Source organism: Falco biarmicus, chromosome 9 (genome assembly GCF_023638135.1).
Source record: "Falco biarmicus isolate bFalBia1 chromosome 9, bFalBia1.pri, whole genome shotgun sequence".
NCBI classification, from domain to species: Eukaryota; Metazoa; Chordata; class Aves; order Falconiformes; family Falconidae; genus Falco; species Falco biarmicus.
Genome location: NC_079296.1, coordinates 56,206,191 through 56,221,569, shown reverse-complemented (window position 1 = coordinate 56,221,569; position 15,379 = coordinate 56,206,191). Strand labels below are relative to the sequence as shown.

At 39.6% G+C, this 15,379-nt stretch overlaps 1 protein-coding gene across 2 annotated transcripts in view; it reads right to left on the bottom strand.

The window, feature by feature from the left end:
- The window catches only part of INPP5A (inositol polyphosphate-5-phosphatase A), a 257,283-nt gene that overhangs the window by 66,576 nt on the left and 175,328 nt on the right, over window positions 1-15,379 (bottom strand). For both annotated transcript variants that reach the window (XM_056351391.1, XM_056351392.1), the window contains exon 9: window positions 12,181-12,265. In XM_056351391.1, the coding sequence (XP_056207366.1) occupies window positions 12,181-12,265 (85 nt within the window). The remainder of the gene's footprint in view (window positions 1-12,180; window positions 12,266-15,379) is intronic.

Here is a 15,379-nt window from a genome sequence, read left to right as displayed (position 1 = left end):
CAAAGCAATGCCATTTTTCTTTTATAAGAATGGCTTAATATCACTTTACTGAAGGAAGAAGGGAACCCTATTACAGTTTTAAACTACCAGCCACTATGGAGCAAAAGAATACATTAATTGAAGAACATGAGAAAGAAAAACCACTTCCTTTCATACATGTGAAAAAGGGCTCTTTTGCATGATTTGTAGCACTATATTAGAAGCTTTCCTTCCTGACTATTTAAAGATTCAATAGGACATAACGAGGCTTTGATAGTCCTGGTTCAGTCAACATTTAGTCAAGCTTTAATTAATTTGCTGCTTCTGTAAGAAGAGGTCTGCTTACCATACTGTTTGCATACCTGTGCCTCTTTATTTCGTCCTGCTGTAAAAGCTACAGGAACTATACAGGAACTTCAATACAGCAATAAGCCCAATCAGCCAAAAAGCACATACCTAGTCTCAGAAACATCTAAAGAGTTTTGGGATTTTTTTGTCTGTGAGTCAGACTTTCAGCAGCTTAGGGGCATGTTGCAATGTTGTGTGTGAAATGGCACTTCTGTTGATCTAAAAAGATGCATTAATCAGCTTCAGTTCTTGCAGACTTACAAACATTGATTTAAGCCTAGAATAGGTAGAAATAGGTTTCTTAGCTGTTGACAGTTTTCATTGAGACAGTATTTCCAACTCTTCCAACTATATGCAACGACTCATCACTACAGAGCAATAAGGTTTGAGACCAACCTCAAAATATGCACAAATCACCTGAAAAATGTGTATTTACTGCTACGTATATATTCAGCATCTACTCTGGCATCACACTATAGACTATGAAATGTGTACAAGACATGAGTTTCACCTCTTACAGATTTTGTGTCTTTAAGGAGAGTAAATAATCTAGTTATATGCCTGTCGTGGTTTAACCCCGGCCGGCAACCAAGCCCCACGCAGCCACTTGCTCACTCCCCCTCACCCAGAGGGATGGGGAGGAGGATCAGAAAGGAATGTAAAACTCAAAGGTTGAGATAAGAAACATTTAATAGGTAAAGCAAAAGCCGTGCACACAAGCAAAGCAAAGCAGGGAATTCATCCCCCACTGCCCACGGGCAGGCGGGGGTTCGTCCATCCCCAGGGCAGCCGGGCTCCATCACACGTAACGGCTACTCAGGAAGACAAACGCCACAATGCCAAATGTCCCCCCTTCCTTCTTCTTGCCCCAGTTTATATACTCAGCATGATGCCATATGGTATGGAATGTCCCTTTGGCCAGTTCGGGTCACCTGTCCTGGCTGTGTCCCCTCCCAGCTTCCCGTGCCCCTCCAGCCCTCCCGCTGGCAGGGCCCAGGAAACCGAAAAGTCCTTGATTTAGTGGAAACATCACCCAGCAACAACTAACATCAGTGTGCTATCAACATTGTTCTCACATCAGAGCCAAAACACAGCCCTGCACCAGCTACTAAGAAGAAAGTTAACTCTATCCCAGCTGAAACCAGGACAATGCCCAAACACCGAAGACCGACACATAGGTGTTTGAGTTTACACTTCATAATCCAAACTAATAGTAACTACACATCAGGAATTCTTGACCACATTCTTTCTCATACTCTTATAATTTAGCAAAAGATTACTTTCCATATACTTTTCCTTTCTTGTTTTAAGATCTAATTTCAATATTTGTTAAATAAAAACGGGAGAAGAGAAGAGCTGTAGACATTTCTGTTCTCCATATCCCAACCAGGAAATGGAGAGATGGAGTGGAGATAATGTGGAACTGGGTGCAGAACCTTTAGAGGGCTGGAGAGAAAGGGAATGCATGAGCTAGAGAGAAGACTGGGAGAACACATCCACAGCTAAGATAAGTATTTTAAAGAGAAACAAAAGGTATTTCTCTGTGGCCCCAAAGGCAGAAAACAGTACCAGCTCAGGACTGGGATAAGAGAGCACTCAGGTACACAGTGCTGGTTGACAGCTGAGACAGGGAATTCTTTCCCAGGCAGTTAATCAAACATACAGATGTTTGCAGGCTCTTGCCCTTACCAGTTGTGAGCTCAATGCCACATCTGATCCAGCTGCTGGAAAGCTTCCTTTCTTCTTCAACTACTGCCGCTTCCTGTCACTTCTCAAGCCTATCATGCACTGAGATGCTTGGGATGTCATCTGTTCACCTTCTGTCTTACCGCATACTTCTGCTTTCTGTTAGCAATTTCCCATTTCTCATTTGAGCCAAGACCTGCAAATGTAGCACCAAATTGCTACACCACTATTAATTTTCTCATTCTGCTCCATGTGCAGAAGGAGAAATCAGAATTAAAGCAGTGAAGACTGCAATCTTTTTCATATTTTGAGACTACAGAATTATTTTTTTTAAGGAGAAGGGCTTCTTCATTCCTTAAAATGGTTTTACTGATGCCTAGCACCAGATAGCTGTGATGCCAATTACATACTTGAGACTTCTTTTCATCCAAACAAAAACTTTTCAGCAGTCTCAGCTGTTTATATAAACTGGATGTGCAGCTACTACAATGTGTAGAGTGATACTCTGTTGTTCAGAAATTATGTGGTATGTGAACAGCATGCTGGGCTGCATCAGGAGCTGTCAGCAGGTGGAGGAAGGTTATCCTTCCCCTCTATTCAGCACTGGTGAGGCCACACCTGGAGTACTGGGTCCAGTTCTGGGCTTCCCAGTACAAAACAGACAAGGACACTGTGGAGAGAGTCCAGAGCAAGACCACAAAGATGACAAAGGGACTGGAGCATCTCATATGAGGAGGGACTGAGAGAATTGTGACTGTTCAGCCTGGAGCAGGCTCTGGGGGATCTTATTCATATATATATCTAAGCACCCGATGGGAGGGAATGGAGAAGACAGAGATAGGTTGTGTCCAGTGGTGGCCGGTGACAGGACAAGAGGCAATAGGCACAAATGGAAATGTAGGAGATTCCCTCTGAACATCAGAAAACACTCTTCTACTCTGAAGATGACCGAGCACTGGCACAGGCTGCCCAGAGAGGTTGGGGAGTCTCCAGCTTTAGGGATATTCTATACTGAACTGGACATGGTCCTGTACTGTCTACATGACCAGGGTCGAGCAGGGGGTGGGCTAGATCTCAAGAGGCTCCTTCCAAACTAAATGACCTGTATTCTGTGATTAGGCCTGCCTGAAGATCCAGTCTGTTTGAAGATGCAAGTAAGGTAGGAACCACAATTAGCAGACAGGTTCATAGTCTAGTTACAAGAGTAAAACCAACTTGGTGATTTCCAAACGTAATTCAAGACCCATGCACTTGAAAAAGCACGTGTCCTAAGCACAGGTTTCCAATACATATTCTTTTCTATTTCTGAAAATGCCTTCTAGTTCCCTCTGCTACAGATTTGAACCATCAGCTGTTTTGTAAATACTGTGGCCAATGTAGTCCCTGTGCAATCTCTGTGACCGTTAATGTTACGTTTTCCTTTAGCAGTGTTTCTCTGCAAGTACATTACTATGCCAAAATGGTTTCAAAGAACACAATTTGCATAATCCCCACTCTAAACATTTTCCAATTTAATAGATTTTCCAATTTAATAAGTTTTCACATTTTCTGCCATAGTACATGGAATGGTATTTGTGGTCCTAAACTCCAAAATTGCCAGATTATTTCAAATCACTGAAATAGTTTATGTTTATAAGGAAACAAACATGAAATTTGTAGCTATGGAAATTATAAAATGCTTAAAATAGTAAACATCATTATCATAAGGATTCACTAAAAAACAATGTTTCTAAATTTTTGTTTTAATTTGTGACATTGCTGAGGAAAATACACTCATAGCCAGAAGAAATGTCACATACAAAGTTTGTTTTCTGTAAATACTCTTAAAATAAACTGTGTTAAGGAGAACAATAAAGAGAAAAAATACAATATACACATAGCAATAAAGATTAGAACATGATTTAAAAATACTTCAGTCCTTCAGATGCCATGTTATTCTGTCTACAACTACTGTCATACAGCAGATGGTTCACTTAACCTGCACTGACGAATTCAGCAGAACCTGCAAGAGCTTACCACTTGGCTATGAATTAAATGGATGCGGCTGAGATCTTACATGTATACATATAGACATGTGCACATCAGCACTGCCTAGAAAAGAGAACAACGTCTAGTTTGTTTTTGGACAGGGAGGCAAAATTGCACATGCTCACAATTACATACAGTTACTTATTTACACTATGTCAGTATTTTAAATACAATTAAACATTACATTTGTCAAAGCAAAAAAAAGGTCAGAATTCTAAAAAAAGAAATGACTGCTGTGTCTGTAACAAGAAGAATTGCAATTCTTACATGCACTTTTCCTGATGTATTCAAAGCATCTTCTGCAAAACAATACATAGTTGAAAAAAACACACACACACATACATATATTTGCATCTGACAAGACAGCCAGATGATTAGTGATGACACCAATACAGCAAGACGACAGCAAGAGCCTCATCCTGCCAGAAGACCTGTTTTTGTTCAGGGAAGCACATCTGTAAAGATGAGAAGGTAATCAGGTCTCCACATCCACTCACAGCCTGACCACCTCACTGAGAATCAGGTTTCCAAACCAGTGGTGACTGCCTAATTAGCTATTAATCTTTTTGATGACAATTACTAATGGGTCATTTGTTGGCTGGAGTTTGCAAAGATCCTGTTTGCTGCACAAAACATTACAGGACTCTGTAAGGAAACAAGTTCAACTTAAAATATTTCTTCAGATTTAAATAAGATCTAAATCAATTACTTAGACATAAAAAGCTATTCATCAGCTTCTTTTGAACAAAAGATGTTTGTTCAGAAGAGAGAGAGATACGTCTTACAGGAGGAGGTCCATGTTTTGTAGATTAACACATTACAGCAGAAACAGGGAGCACTCCTTGAACTTTTACTGGCACAAACACACTTGATAAAAAGATATGATGCCACCACTGGCTTTTTCAAAATGAAAGACCATATTGTGCCAAGACTGTATGATCAAATGAAAATTATGTGTTTCAGATATGTAGCATCAGCAATATGGCAGGAGCTAAAAAGTCATGCTAGAATGTACTTGTTCCTATTTTACTGGATAATATAGAGTCAAATGGTCAGAGGTGGCAGAGAGGCACACTGCAAGTGAATGATGCGACTTCTTTATGAGTAGTTATTACCTTTTAAAAAACATTTAATTAGCAATTCTGGTTATGGCTTATCAAATGGTTGCTTGGCAGAAGTATAGAAAGTAAGTATCTTGGTTGAATGTAACCCATTAAGTAGACAGGGTAGGTACACAAGCATGAATGCCTAGTTTTAAGACAAGGACTTTGCTACTTAATTCTGCAGATAGAGTTTGAAAGCTTTTTGTAGGCCAAAATGACTGGAATCCTGAAACAACACTTCTGTTGCTACGATTATAAATCTTCATAAGTGATATACTTTATCCCTCTCCAGCTTAGCAAGTTACTGTCAACCCTAACAAAATGCCCTTTAGTGAAGGAAAAACGAAAGCTGTTTTTTCTGGGTGCAAGTGAAGGTTATGGTTTACCTTGAGCAAAAGGATTTTGTGACTTTCTCCTAAACATCTATGTGTTTACTCATATTATTTAATATTCCTGACTTGTGATTCTAGGAATTGAGGAGCACAGAATTATCCTTCTTCTTTTTGCTAGGAAGTACAAGGAACTCTAAGAGACTTATGAATCAGCAGTCTCAGCCAGAAACAGGTTTTTATTCCAAAACAGTCAAAATACGCCCAGTTTATTAGGCCTGATTGTACTTTCCTAAGATGGACAAATAGGATTAGGAAGATTTATAGGTAAAAGTTTCAGTGGATAACTAATTTTCTTTAAAATATGAAAATACTGTAATTCCCAAAGATTAATCCAGACTGTTAGTATGGCCAGCTGACAGCCAAAACACTCTTCCTTGGTCTAGACCCACCTAACACTTGAACAGTGATTTAAATAAAGCAAGACTGGTAAACTGACATACTGAGAAGGAATAGGAGGAGAAATATTTCTACCAATGACCACAGCCCTTTGAAGCTGTGAGCTGTGATGCTCTGGGCTGGTGCAGGGAACAGTGAGAGGAGGCAGCTTCTGACTGATGCGCTGCATCAACCATCAAGCTCCCACAGAGTGCCTGGGTGAACGAGAATGGGAACTCTTTTTTTAAACATCTGCTCTAACAAATGAAGGGGAAAGGGCACCTCTGCACATTAAAAACACAAAATGACAGCCCGCGCGGGATGCCAAGTGTGTAGGCAGCCCTACAAATTTACTGATGGGGGTCATGACCCTCCCACTTGCACTTCCAGAGATCCATGTGAATGAGAAGGCACAAAGAGATTTATGGGACTGATTCTGCCTCCACATTTACACTAGCAAGTATGTGCAGAGTTTACAGAAAGTATTAGGTGCTAATAGGTTGCTTCAATTAAAAAAAATTAAATATATGTATAGTGGTATAAAAGTGGAGATTAGAATGGCCTTGGACCCATCACAGAGTGAATCCTTGCGTGGTCTTCAGCAGTCACAGCAGGTAATAAGCTGCTCGCTCTCAGGAACTGACAGATAAGATTTAACGTACTTCTTCCATGCATTCACTCACAGTAACTTCATTTTCTTTAATTTCTCGTACCAAACAATAATAACCTGTCATACTTAGTTCCTTGTAATAAAAACTCTCATTTATCCCTCCACAAACTTTGGTTCCCTTCTTAACCTTAACGTGCTTCAGACATTTTAGTATCCTAGCTTTATTAAGATGATTGTCAACTAGTCTTGTTTAATTCAGAACCTCCAAGCATTTACCCTGTTACCTTTTTTGAAGAACCAAACCACTAACATAATAATTTTTAAATTTCTGGAATATTATTTGACTTCAGCCTACAGTATACCTCATTGCTGCTAAAGATTCCTTTAAAGTCATAGACTCACAGAATAGTTTGGTTTGGAAGGGACCATAAAGACAACCCAGTCCCACCCCCCTGCCCTGGGCAGGGCCCCCTCCCCCAGCCCAGGCTGCTCCCAGCCCCATCCAGCCTGGCCTTGAGCACTGCCAGGGATGGGGCACCCACAGCTGCTCTGGGCAGCCTGGGCCAGTGACTCACCACTCAATCAAAAAAAGTCACCTCATCAAGCCTTTTTCCATGTCACACACACTACTATAAATTTGCAATGTATTTCTGATAACCACAAAGATTACAGTGACCTATCTGTTTATGTTTAAAACACAGGGAGAGCAGAACCTCTGGAAAAATTATAGGAGACGATCTTCTACACAAAGAAACATCACAAATTCATGCTTCCATGAAATGCTGTGACAATACTTGTATTACAGACATTGCAGAGAAGCTGATACATACTAGAATTCACAGTCAAACTAATATAAAAGTTTATAGTAATTGTGTGTATGTTGTAAACATTTCCATAGCATGATTGGAATAGATGTGCTGGAAGACACCTGGAAGCAATGGGCAAATAATTAGAATGCTCTACCACCCAAAAAATCCAGCATTTCAAAAACATTCAGTAGGCAAATCTTTGAATTTAAACAGCAGCAAAATACTTGGCCAACTTTGTGTTTGTAAGGTTAATTGAATTTAGCTGACTGTCAGAAGAAAAAGTAAGATCTTACAGCTTAAAATGATCAAAACTTGAAACATAAATCTTTTTTTTCTGTGTATTACCTTACTAAATACCTTTTCTACTTTCAAAGTTTATTTCTGGAAACCCTTCAAACCAAAGAATGATGAACTGAAGCTGCTCAGCACTAAATGAATGCCATGCCAGCAAAACATATCACAAGCAGCAGTGCAAAAGTGTCCATAATTTGCCAGCCTGAATGGGTCTACAACAGATCTGCAGAAACGTGGTGCCTTCTAAGAGGCACCTTCTGGATGTTTTACAGTAACAAAAGAGTGGTGTTTATCTGTCTTATGGAGAAGGACTGACCTCACAGCTCAGCTAGGCAGAGCCAGCAGGATGTGTCAGGATCAAGCCCCCAGTGAACAGATTGGGAACTAGTTCAGCATAGACATTAGGAAGATTCACTCACGCTACCTCAGCAATAGCACTCAGCCTTTACAAATCAGCTGGCGGGTTAGCCCAGAGACACATTGTTCAGGACAAAAGGCATCTCCCACCAGGGTCAGGTAGGTGTTCACTAGCTGAACACAGCAGGCAAACCACAGCACTGCCAATTCCTTGCCATGCAGCAACCTTATGCACTCACCCAAGAATAAACAGCACCAAACCCTGTGAGTAATTTAAAGCGTACCTTGACAGAAGCAAGTCAAGTCAGAGTGCTGGACCGCAAACAGGGTCGCCCAGAACTCCCCCTGAAGCAGAGGCCCCGGGGTGAGCTCGGCCAGGGCAGCCCAGGTCCCCTCTGCGGTCCTGCATCCCGGGCAGCCTGCTGCCTCCTGGGCGAGCAGAGCTGGACTCGCTGTCCATAACAGGGTAACAGGCAAAAACTTGCACCTACAGCGTCTGAACTGTGACAAAGCAGATGCCAATTGAGAGAGCACTGGATCAAGCCACTGATTTTGTGTGTGGGCGACAAAGTAATGAGGTGATGTTTACTCTTCAGCTTGTTGCTGCAGCGAGCCAGAGAGGTGATTTGCCAGGGATTTAGCTATAAAACAAACTTCTGAGGCTTATTACTACAGCAATACTAAACCTTTATAATTAAGAGGTAGGAGCATTTACACTTCTGTTTGTGTATTTTCAGTAAACTAGTGGCTGGGGTCTTTAGCCAGTCCCCAGGAGAGGGTGGCATCAAGCATGCCTTACGAGATCTCACAGCCACGGCCAAGATGGGATGTCGCTAGCTGAGATGTGGCAAAGAGACCCCAATGCCCTTGATGGCCACCACACACTCAGAGCATACAAATGTCTGAGACTTCAGGAAAAAAACCTTGTGATTCCAGGTCCCCTCCTACTCCTTGTATTTGGAATCACACATCGGCCCAAGAAAACTAGATTAAAATGGAACCTTATTGGCCCTTTTCAGGCTGAGGACAACTTTAAAATGCTTTAAATGGATGAGCTGTAGGTATTCCTCTGAATGTCATCATGCCAAGCTACAAATTATGCTCAGACTATAATTCAAATGTACTATAAAACAATTGTATTTTCTATGCTTGTTATGCTACAGACATCCTATTTCTTTCTTGCCAGTTCATCCCTCTAGGCAATGCACTTGTTAATGCACACGGATCTCAGAATCGCCAGAAGCCTTTACCTGTTTTATTGATCCCCCCCACCCCTGGATTACTCCAACAACAGTAAAGCAGATTTTCCTAGCAAGGAAATCAATATGACTTTAGATGAAGGTTCCCAGAAAATGTTTAATAAATTATATATTAATGATTTGTTGTCTATTAATTATGAATTAATAAGCACAACATTTTTGGCATCTGATTTAGCATACTGCACTTCAGTGTCTGGACTCCACATCTGAAACGCTCTCAGATTCTCTCTATCAATGGTTTAATTGAGAAATCCTTTAGAAACATACTTTACTTTTTGTCTTTGGTACAAGCACAGTCTACGTTTCCGCAACACATGTATTGCTCACAGTATAATAGTGTCCAAGCATTCAGCACACTGTGGTCTCAAGAGGAAATTCAAAAGGTCAGCAAGAAAAGCAGAGATAAATTGAGTAATATATACAAAGATGACAGGTCAATGAATTAACCCTTAAAATTCCTAGTATTAACTACACTGCTGAATAGTTGAAAGAATGGTTAATATCAACTTGCACAGGCACATGTTTAAAATGCCAGAAGAGACCAGGATATTTTTTGGAGTGTGAGGTTCCCACATGAGCACAGGCTAATGCTTTGGCTGGCACTGAGCACGAAGGAAGCAATCACCTTTGGCCATTTTTGTTCCTGTTCTGCCACTGCCAGTTGTACATGGCCTTGGTCAAGCACTATGCCCTCGACCAGCTCTGGAAAAATGGCACAGCTGAGAAACACTGTTTATAAACTAGTCTGTGAAGTGATTTGAATTGGATCTTACACATCTTAGATACAATCAAACCATTAGGTCCTATCTAGAATAACGCCTGCCAGAGGTAGTTTGTAACTCTGCCCTTCCAAATTAGACTTTAGAAACTGGTCTGTCTCCTAGGAGCCTAGACTTTATTATCAAAACAGAGTGTTACACGCTTACTATGGATTCATTCATGACTGTTCTGGTGTTAAGATGCTGTCAAAGACGCACTGCCTGTACTGTCACTACTGTGCAGTAAACTGCACGAGAGAACCATTTCTTTTATCTTTTGGAGCTTATGCATACCAGTTTATAGACCATACAAAATGCAGACAGCTACAAACCAAACTCAACATAACTTTAACCGAGCATATGTAAATTACAAGTGGAAGTTTCTAGATCAACTTTAATTCTGTTTAATTAAAGTTGCAAAGTAGCTGAGTGAAGTTCTGGTTAACGGGATAGGCTACTTCTCAAAAAAAGCAATAGAAAACATCTATTAGTCTAATTTTTTTACACTCACACATGCATGTACCTTACCAAGGAAGAGTGGGTAAACTAATTTGATTCATTTTCAAATTACACCTTGCATGCTCGTATGCAACAGCATTAATTGACATTGGTAAAGCATTCATAAGATGAAAATTACTGTGTCAGGACTAAGAATCAACTGTACTCTAACAACCTGTTGTGCAGTTCACTCGGTATGCATGATCTACGGTTAGTGACATAATTTTGTTGGAAGTGGATCACTTTGAAACTCACAGATATAAATCTTAATCTATTGGTAATAAAGAAAGCATTCCCTGTAGTTTCAATCCTGCAGATTCCTAGGCAGTTAGTAAGTTAGGAAAAACTTAAAGTGCCCTTCATCAGTACTGGGTGGAGGAGAGAATTCTGCTGCAGCATGATTGATAGAAGTGTTTTCAGACAAAAGCATTCTCAGTAATACTATTGCACCACTAGGGAATAAAAACCAGGCATAATATTTCAAAAACAAGTAAACTATATATAAACACTGATGATAACTATGGTAACCACAGTGTAGCAAATCAGGATTTAGTCCTTAACATACGCAGTATGAAGCTGCATATTCTGAATCAGTAACTTGAATTTCATTTCAATTATGCTTTAAGTTTGTTGTTTAAATGATTGCAATGTATAAAGAACTCCATGAAGAAAGTTATTAGCTACATAGACAGTACTGTAATGACAAACTCCTGTTTTTCCACAGATGAAGGACTAATCATCATGTAAGGAAGAACTGTACCACATCTGTATGAAGGGTAGCCAGCTTTGACACACTGGCCACTTGATTTACAAAATAAAAGCTTTTGGTTTAGAAGATACATGCCTATCCTCAAGGACACCAAGAAGACACTGCAGTTTCTCTGAGAATTAAAGTGTGAAAACCATGAGATTAAATTGGTTTTCAACCTGGATATTATTTCTGACCCCATGTTACCTGGAGCTGAGCTTTAGCAGTAAAGTCAAGATAATCTCAACTCTTGATGAAAAAGGTTTACTAGTGCATTCTTTTGGGCTTTATACAAATCTTCCAGTCACCCTTCCACACTAAGATGCTACTGTCACAAAGGTTTACACAAATTGAAGTGTGGAGTTCTATCACATTTAGGAAATGCCTCTCTTCCCTCCGCCCCCCCCAGCCCACGCCCCGTAGAAATATAAACCAGCACTTACTCTCCTTGCAGTAAATGATTGTGAGATTCACTGTCAGCTATAAACATATGATAGAATCACAAACGTACAACAGAAATGTGCTATCCTGTGCTGAAGTCCGAAGAGATTTCAAACCAGGAATCTGCACACTGGCTGAAGGAAGGGACTCCTGCATGCATTGTGAAGACTCCAGGTCTCATCTTAGATAGGTACCCAGGTTTTCTCCTTTCTGTGGATGCTGCAGCCCCCTGGCATCTACAGCTGATACTCACTTTACACACTGCTACTGAGGAAAAATGCAGCTTGTCAGCTGTGCTCTTCTTAATTGCTTCAGCAGATTCACAACAGTGATCTTTAGTTACCTGTCAGATGTTCCTGTTCAAAGTCCTCTTAGCTAAGTCTGATGTCAATATTAAGATTAGTTTGTTAAGTCACTTTAACTTTTCCACAGGAAAAAATATTTGAGACATCAAACCTGGTAGGGTCTCCAACAGAAGAAAAATAGAAGTCCTACCTCTACTACTGCTTTGGCATCCAGTCTAAAGTTGAAATCTCCAAAGACAAAATACGAGACTTTCTCAAATCGCTGATCTATAATTCTGGAAAACAAAACAAAACAAACCAAACCTGTCATTGAGCTTTACGTGTATGTGAGGATGCACAAACACACATATCTTATCGTCTAAGCACAATCTCTGAAATAATTACTGGAATGAACAAACCCACCAGTTTATACTGGACCAATTTGTTAGCCGTGGTTTTGGGCTGATTTCCTTTGCTTAGGCAATTCTATCTCCAGCCCCAGTAACATCATGCATTTGATTTCCCCTGTCTGGCAATTTGGAGGAAAGCAAGTTTGCAGCAGTTAGTACAAATAATGCAGAAGTGGCATCACAGAAATCTTGAGACATCACGGAGTACTCCACACCTCTGAAAGTTTAAGTATATGCTTTGGGCTGGGCATATAAGAATCAGGAACCCCAAATTAGTGGCGAGTTCAAAATACATCTACCTTTGAGTTCACTCATCTGTAAGATCATGATCGTAATGTTTACCAGTGATTGTTAGTACTCTAAGAACTGCATGAAAAGTGGCATGTTAGGGCTAAACATTAATATCACAGTGATAGTGACTGATCTATGAGGTTTTTCCTGGATCAGTTATAGTTCTTAGAAGGACATATCTCCTTTTTGTTCAAAGCAGATTTTTACTGAGGCTGTAGCTAACACCTAAAAGTTGATCTTTCCAGATGTGGAGTAAAGGTAGACTTTTTTCTCAAGCCTTTGCTCAGTACTAAACAGGGAGATAAGGCATTACTGTTCATCTTTCAGATCTTGTATTATTAAAAATTGTTATTCTATTATTAGCTTATCTATTATTAACAGCTACTGGCTGGTACCCCTGACAATGTACAATTTTATATGCTTCCAGAGATCTTGGCATTTGGAAATCCACTGATTCACGCTTACTTCAAACCAGGAATCAATACAATTAATTTCCTGTCAGTAGCCGAGGAAGATACAAAATACTTCAAATGTGACAGCTACAGCTACAAAGAATATATGCAGACAAAACGCATAAAAAACTGCAATGTTATACTAGGTGTACAGTATATAAGAAATAAGGAACAAATGCAATACACTGTGTACTTTCTGGGAATATATAAATACATAAGCGTTATGATGCCAGAAACCCCAACGGAGCCAGAGGGAAGGACCCATATAGATAGGTAAAGAATTACCAAGTAATGCACAGCAAGTAAGCTTCCTGGAACAATACTGCCCAGCAAGGAGGCATTTGTTTCAAATGGCTTTAAAAGTTTTCATACATTACTGCCATCTTGACTTTTCAAAGCTATAAAGAGATACAACATAGGATTTACAGTGAGATACTGCTTCTCCTCTTAAAAAAACCCTCACATTTTTAGTCAACAGTAATCTATTACATAAGGAATACTATTCTATTGAAAAATGAATGTGCATTGGACCTAAGGTAGTGATCATTTGAAGCAAAATCTCTTGCAAAGACTTATCTTTTTCTGGTATGAAAATCTCCAAATCCTCCATTCAGCTGACAAATTATTGCAGGTACTGTTAATAAATACTATCTACTGTCAGCTCCCAGCAAGCACTGAGAAAAAGCTGTCACTCTTGACCTGTACATAACATTAGTTTGATTAGTGCTCTCGTGGCACATTAAAGAAAAATGAGAACTTAAAAGTTAAACCATTTACATTACCACAATTTGCTAACACTATAATTGCAAAATCTGATATGCAACTTAAACATAAGAAAAACTGATTTTGCTTCGCCAACTTTCCTGATTCATATCTTAGTCCTGGCTTTTCTCATTGCCATTTACTGCTGACAAAGAAATGACAGATATTGCAGGAATGACATCAAGGTCTAGAGAAGGCCTCTTAAAATGATTTGATATTATGAGAATGATGCCTGTGATTGTATTATGCAAAGACGTATTTGCCAAATAAACAGACTATTCCAAAAATAGCCAGTTAAAATGTCTCCTAACATAACTGAACAAAACAGCTGATCGGTCTGCTTCTGATCAATTAATTAAAATGCAGTCATTTCATAGTCTTGCACATTATCCAATTGAAACACGATTTGCATACAAATCAATGCTGCTTTAAAATTGGTAATTTTAACCAGTTTCTCCCCTTGTAGTTTGTCTTGTTGGACATTTTAGAAAGAGTGTCTCATGCCAGACCAAAGGAAAATAGTCCAAATGTTACTTTTCAAGAATGATGCTTTAAGTGGCTTCTGACGTATTGCTTTTTCACAGGTGGTGAAATTTAGGTGTACAGTAAAATTACCAACAGTGGTATAGGAAGGGATATACACATTTATGTCCTTATTAAATGATCTGGGCTACCTAACAATAAAATACACTTTAAATGACTCAACTTAATACATGTATGTAACCTACTGTCCTTGCCATTGAAACTTATCATTAGTTCAGGAGTTTCTTAGAATTATTTCTGCAATTTGGTACTCTGATAGCTCTATTTTGAAATACTTACTGGTGCCTACAATTGCACTGCATCAGCTGCACAAGAACTAATCTTCTTGATTGTGCTTTTAGAATCAGACTCCAGGTTAGCAAAGGAGATGGCAATAAAGAAGAGTACAGCAATATTTCCTCCCCCAGGAACATGCAGAAAAGGCACTGGGGGGACTTAGATGGAACTCGAATACTGCAAAACACAGTGAGTCTTGCCAGCACCAAGGACACACAGTGAAGGTGTTGGAACGGGAGTAATAGCTCAACAAAAGTGTTCCATTCCCCTTGTTTCCGCGTTATAACCCACAAATATATACAGTTCATCATGTGTGCAAGTAAATGAATCTGAGTTATTTTACTTTGCCATTTGTTTCAACAACAATACCCTTCCTTTAACCATGAATCAAATAATCCCTTAAAAATGTTGCCATGAATCAGTCAACTGAGTGATAAATCTGAATCATATAAAAAGAAAGCAGCCAACCCATGTCACCAGCATTAATCTTGTGTTTTTAGTGGGAGGACCTAGTGCCGTTTCCTTTAAATTGTACTTGCTGACTACCAGATTATCTTGGAGGGCTTCAACATACTTTATGGCTCTATTCTTTCCCACACAACTTTTCTAAGTAGCCTGTGACAAAACAGGTGATTCAGGTAAAAATTTCATGACTGTAGAGAAGCTGCAAATATTT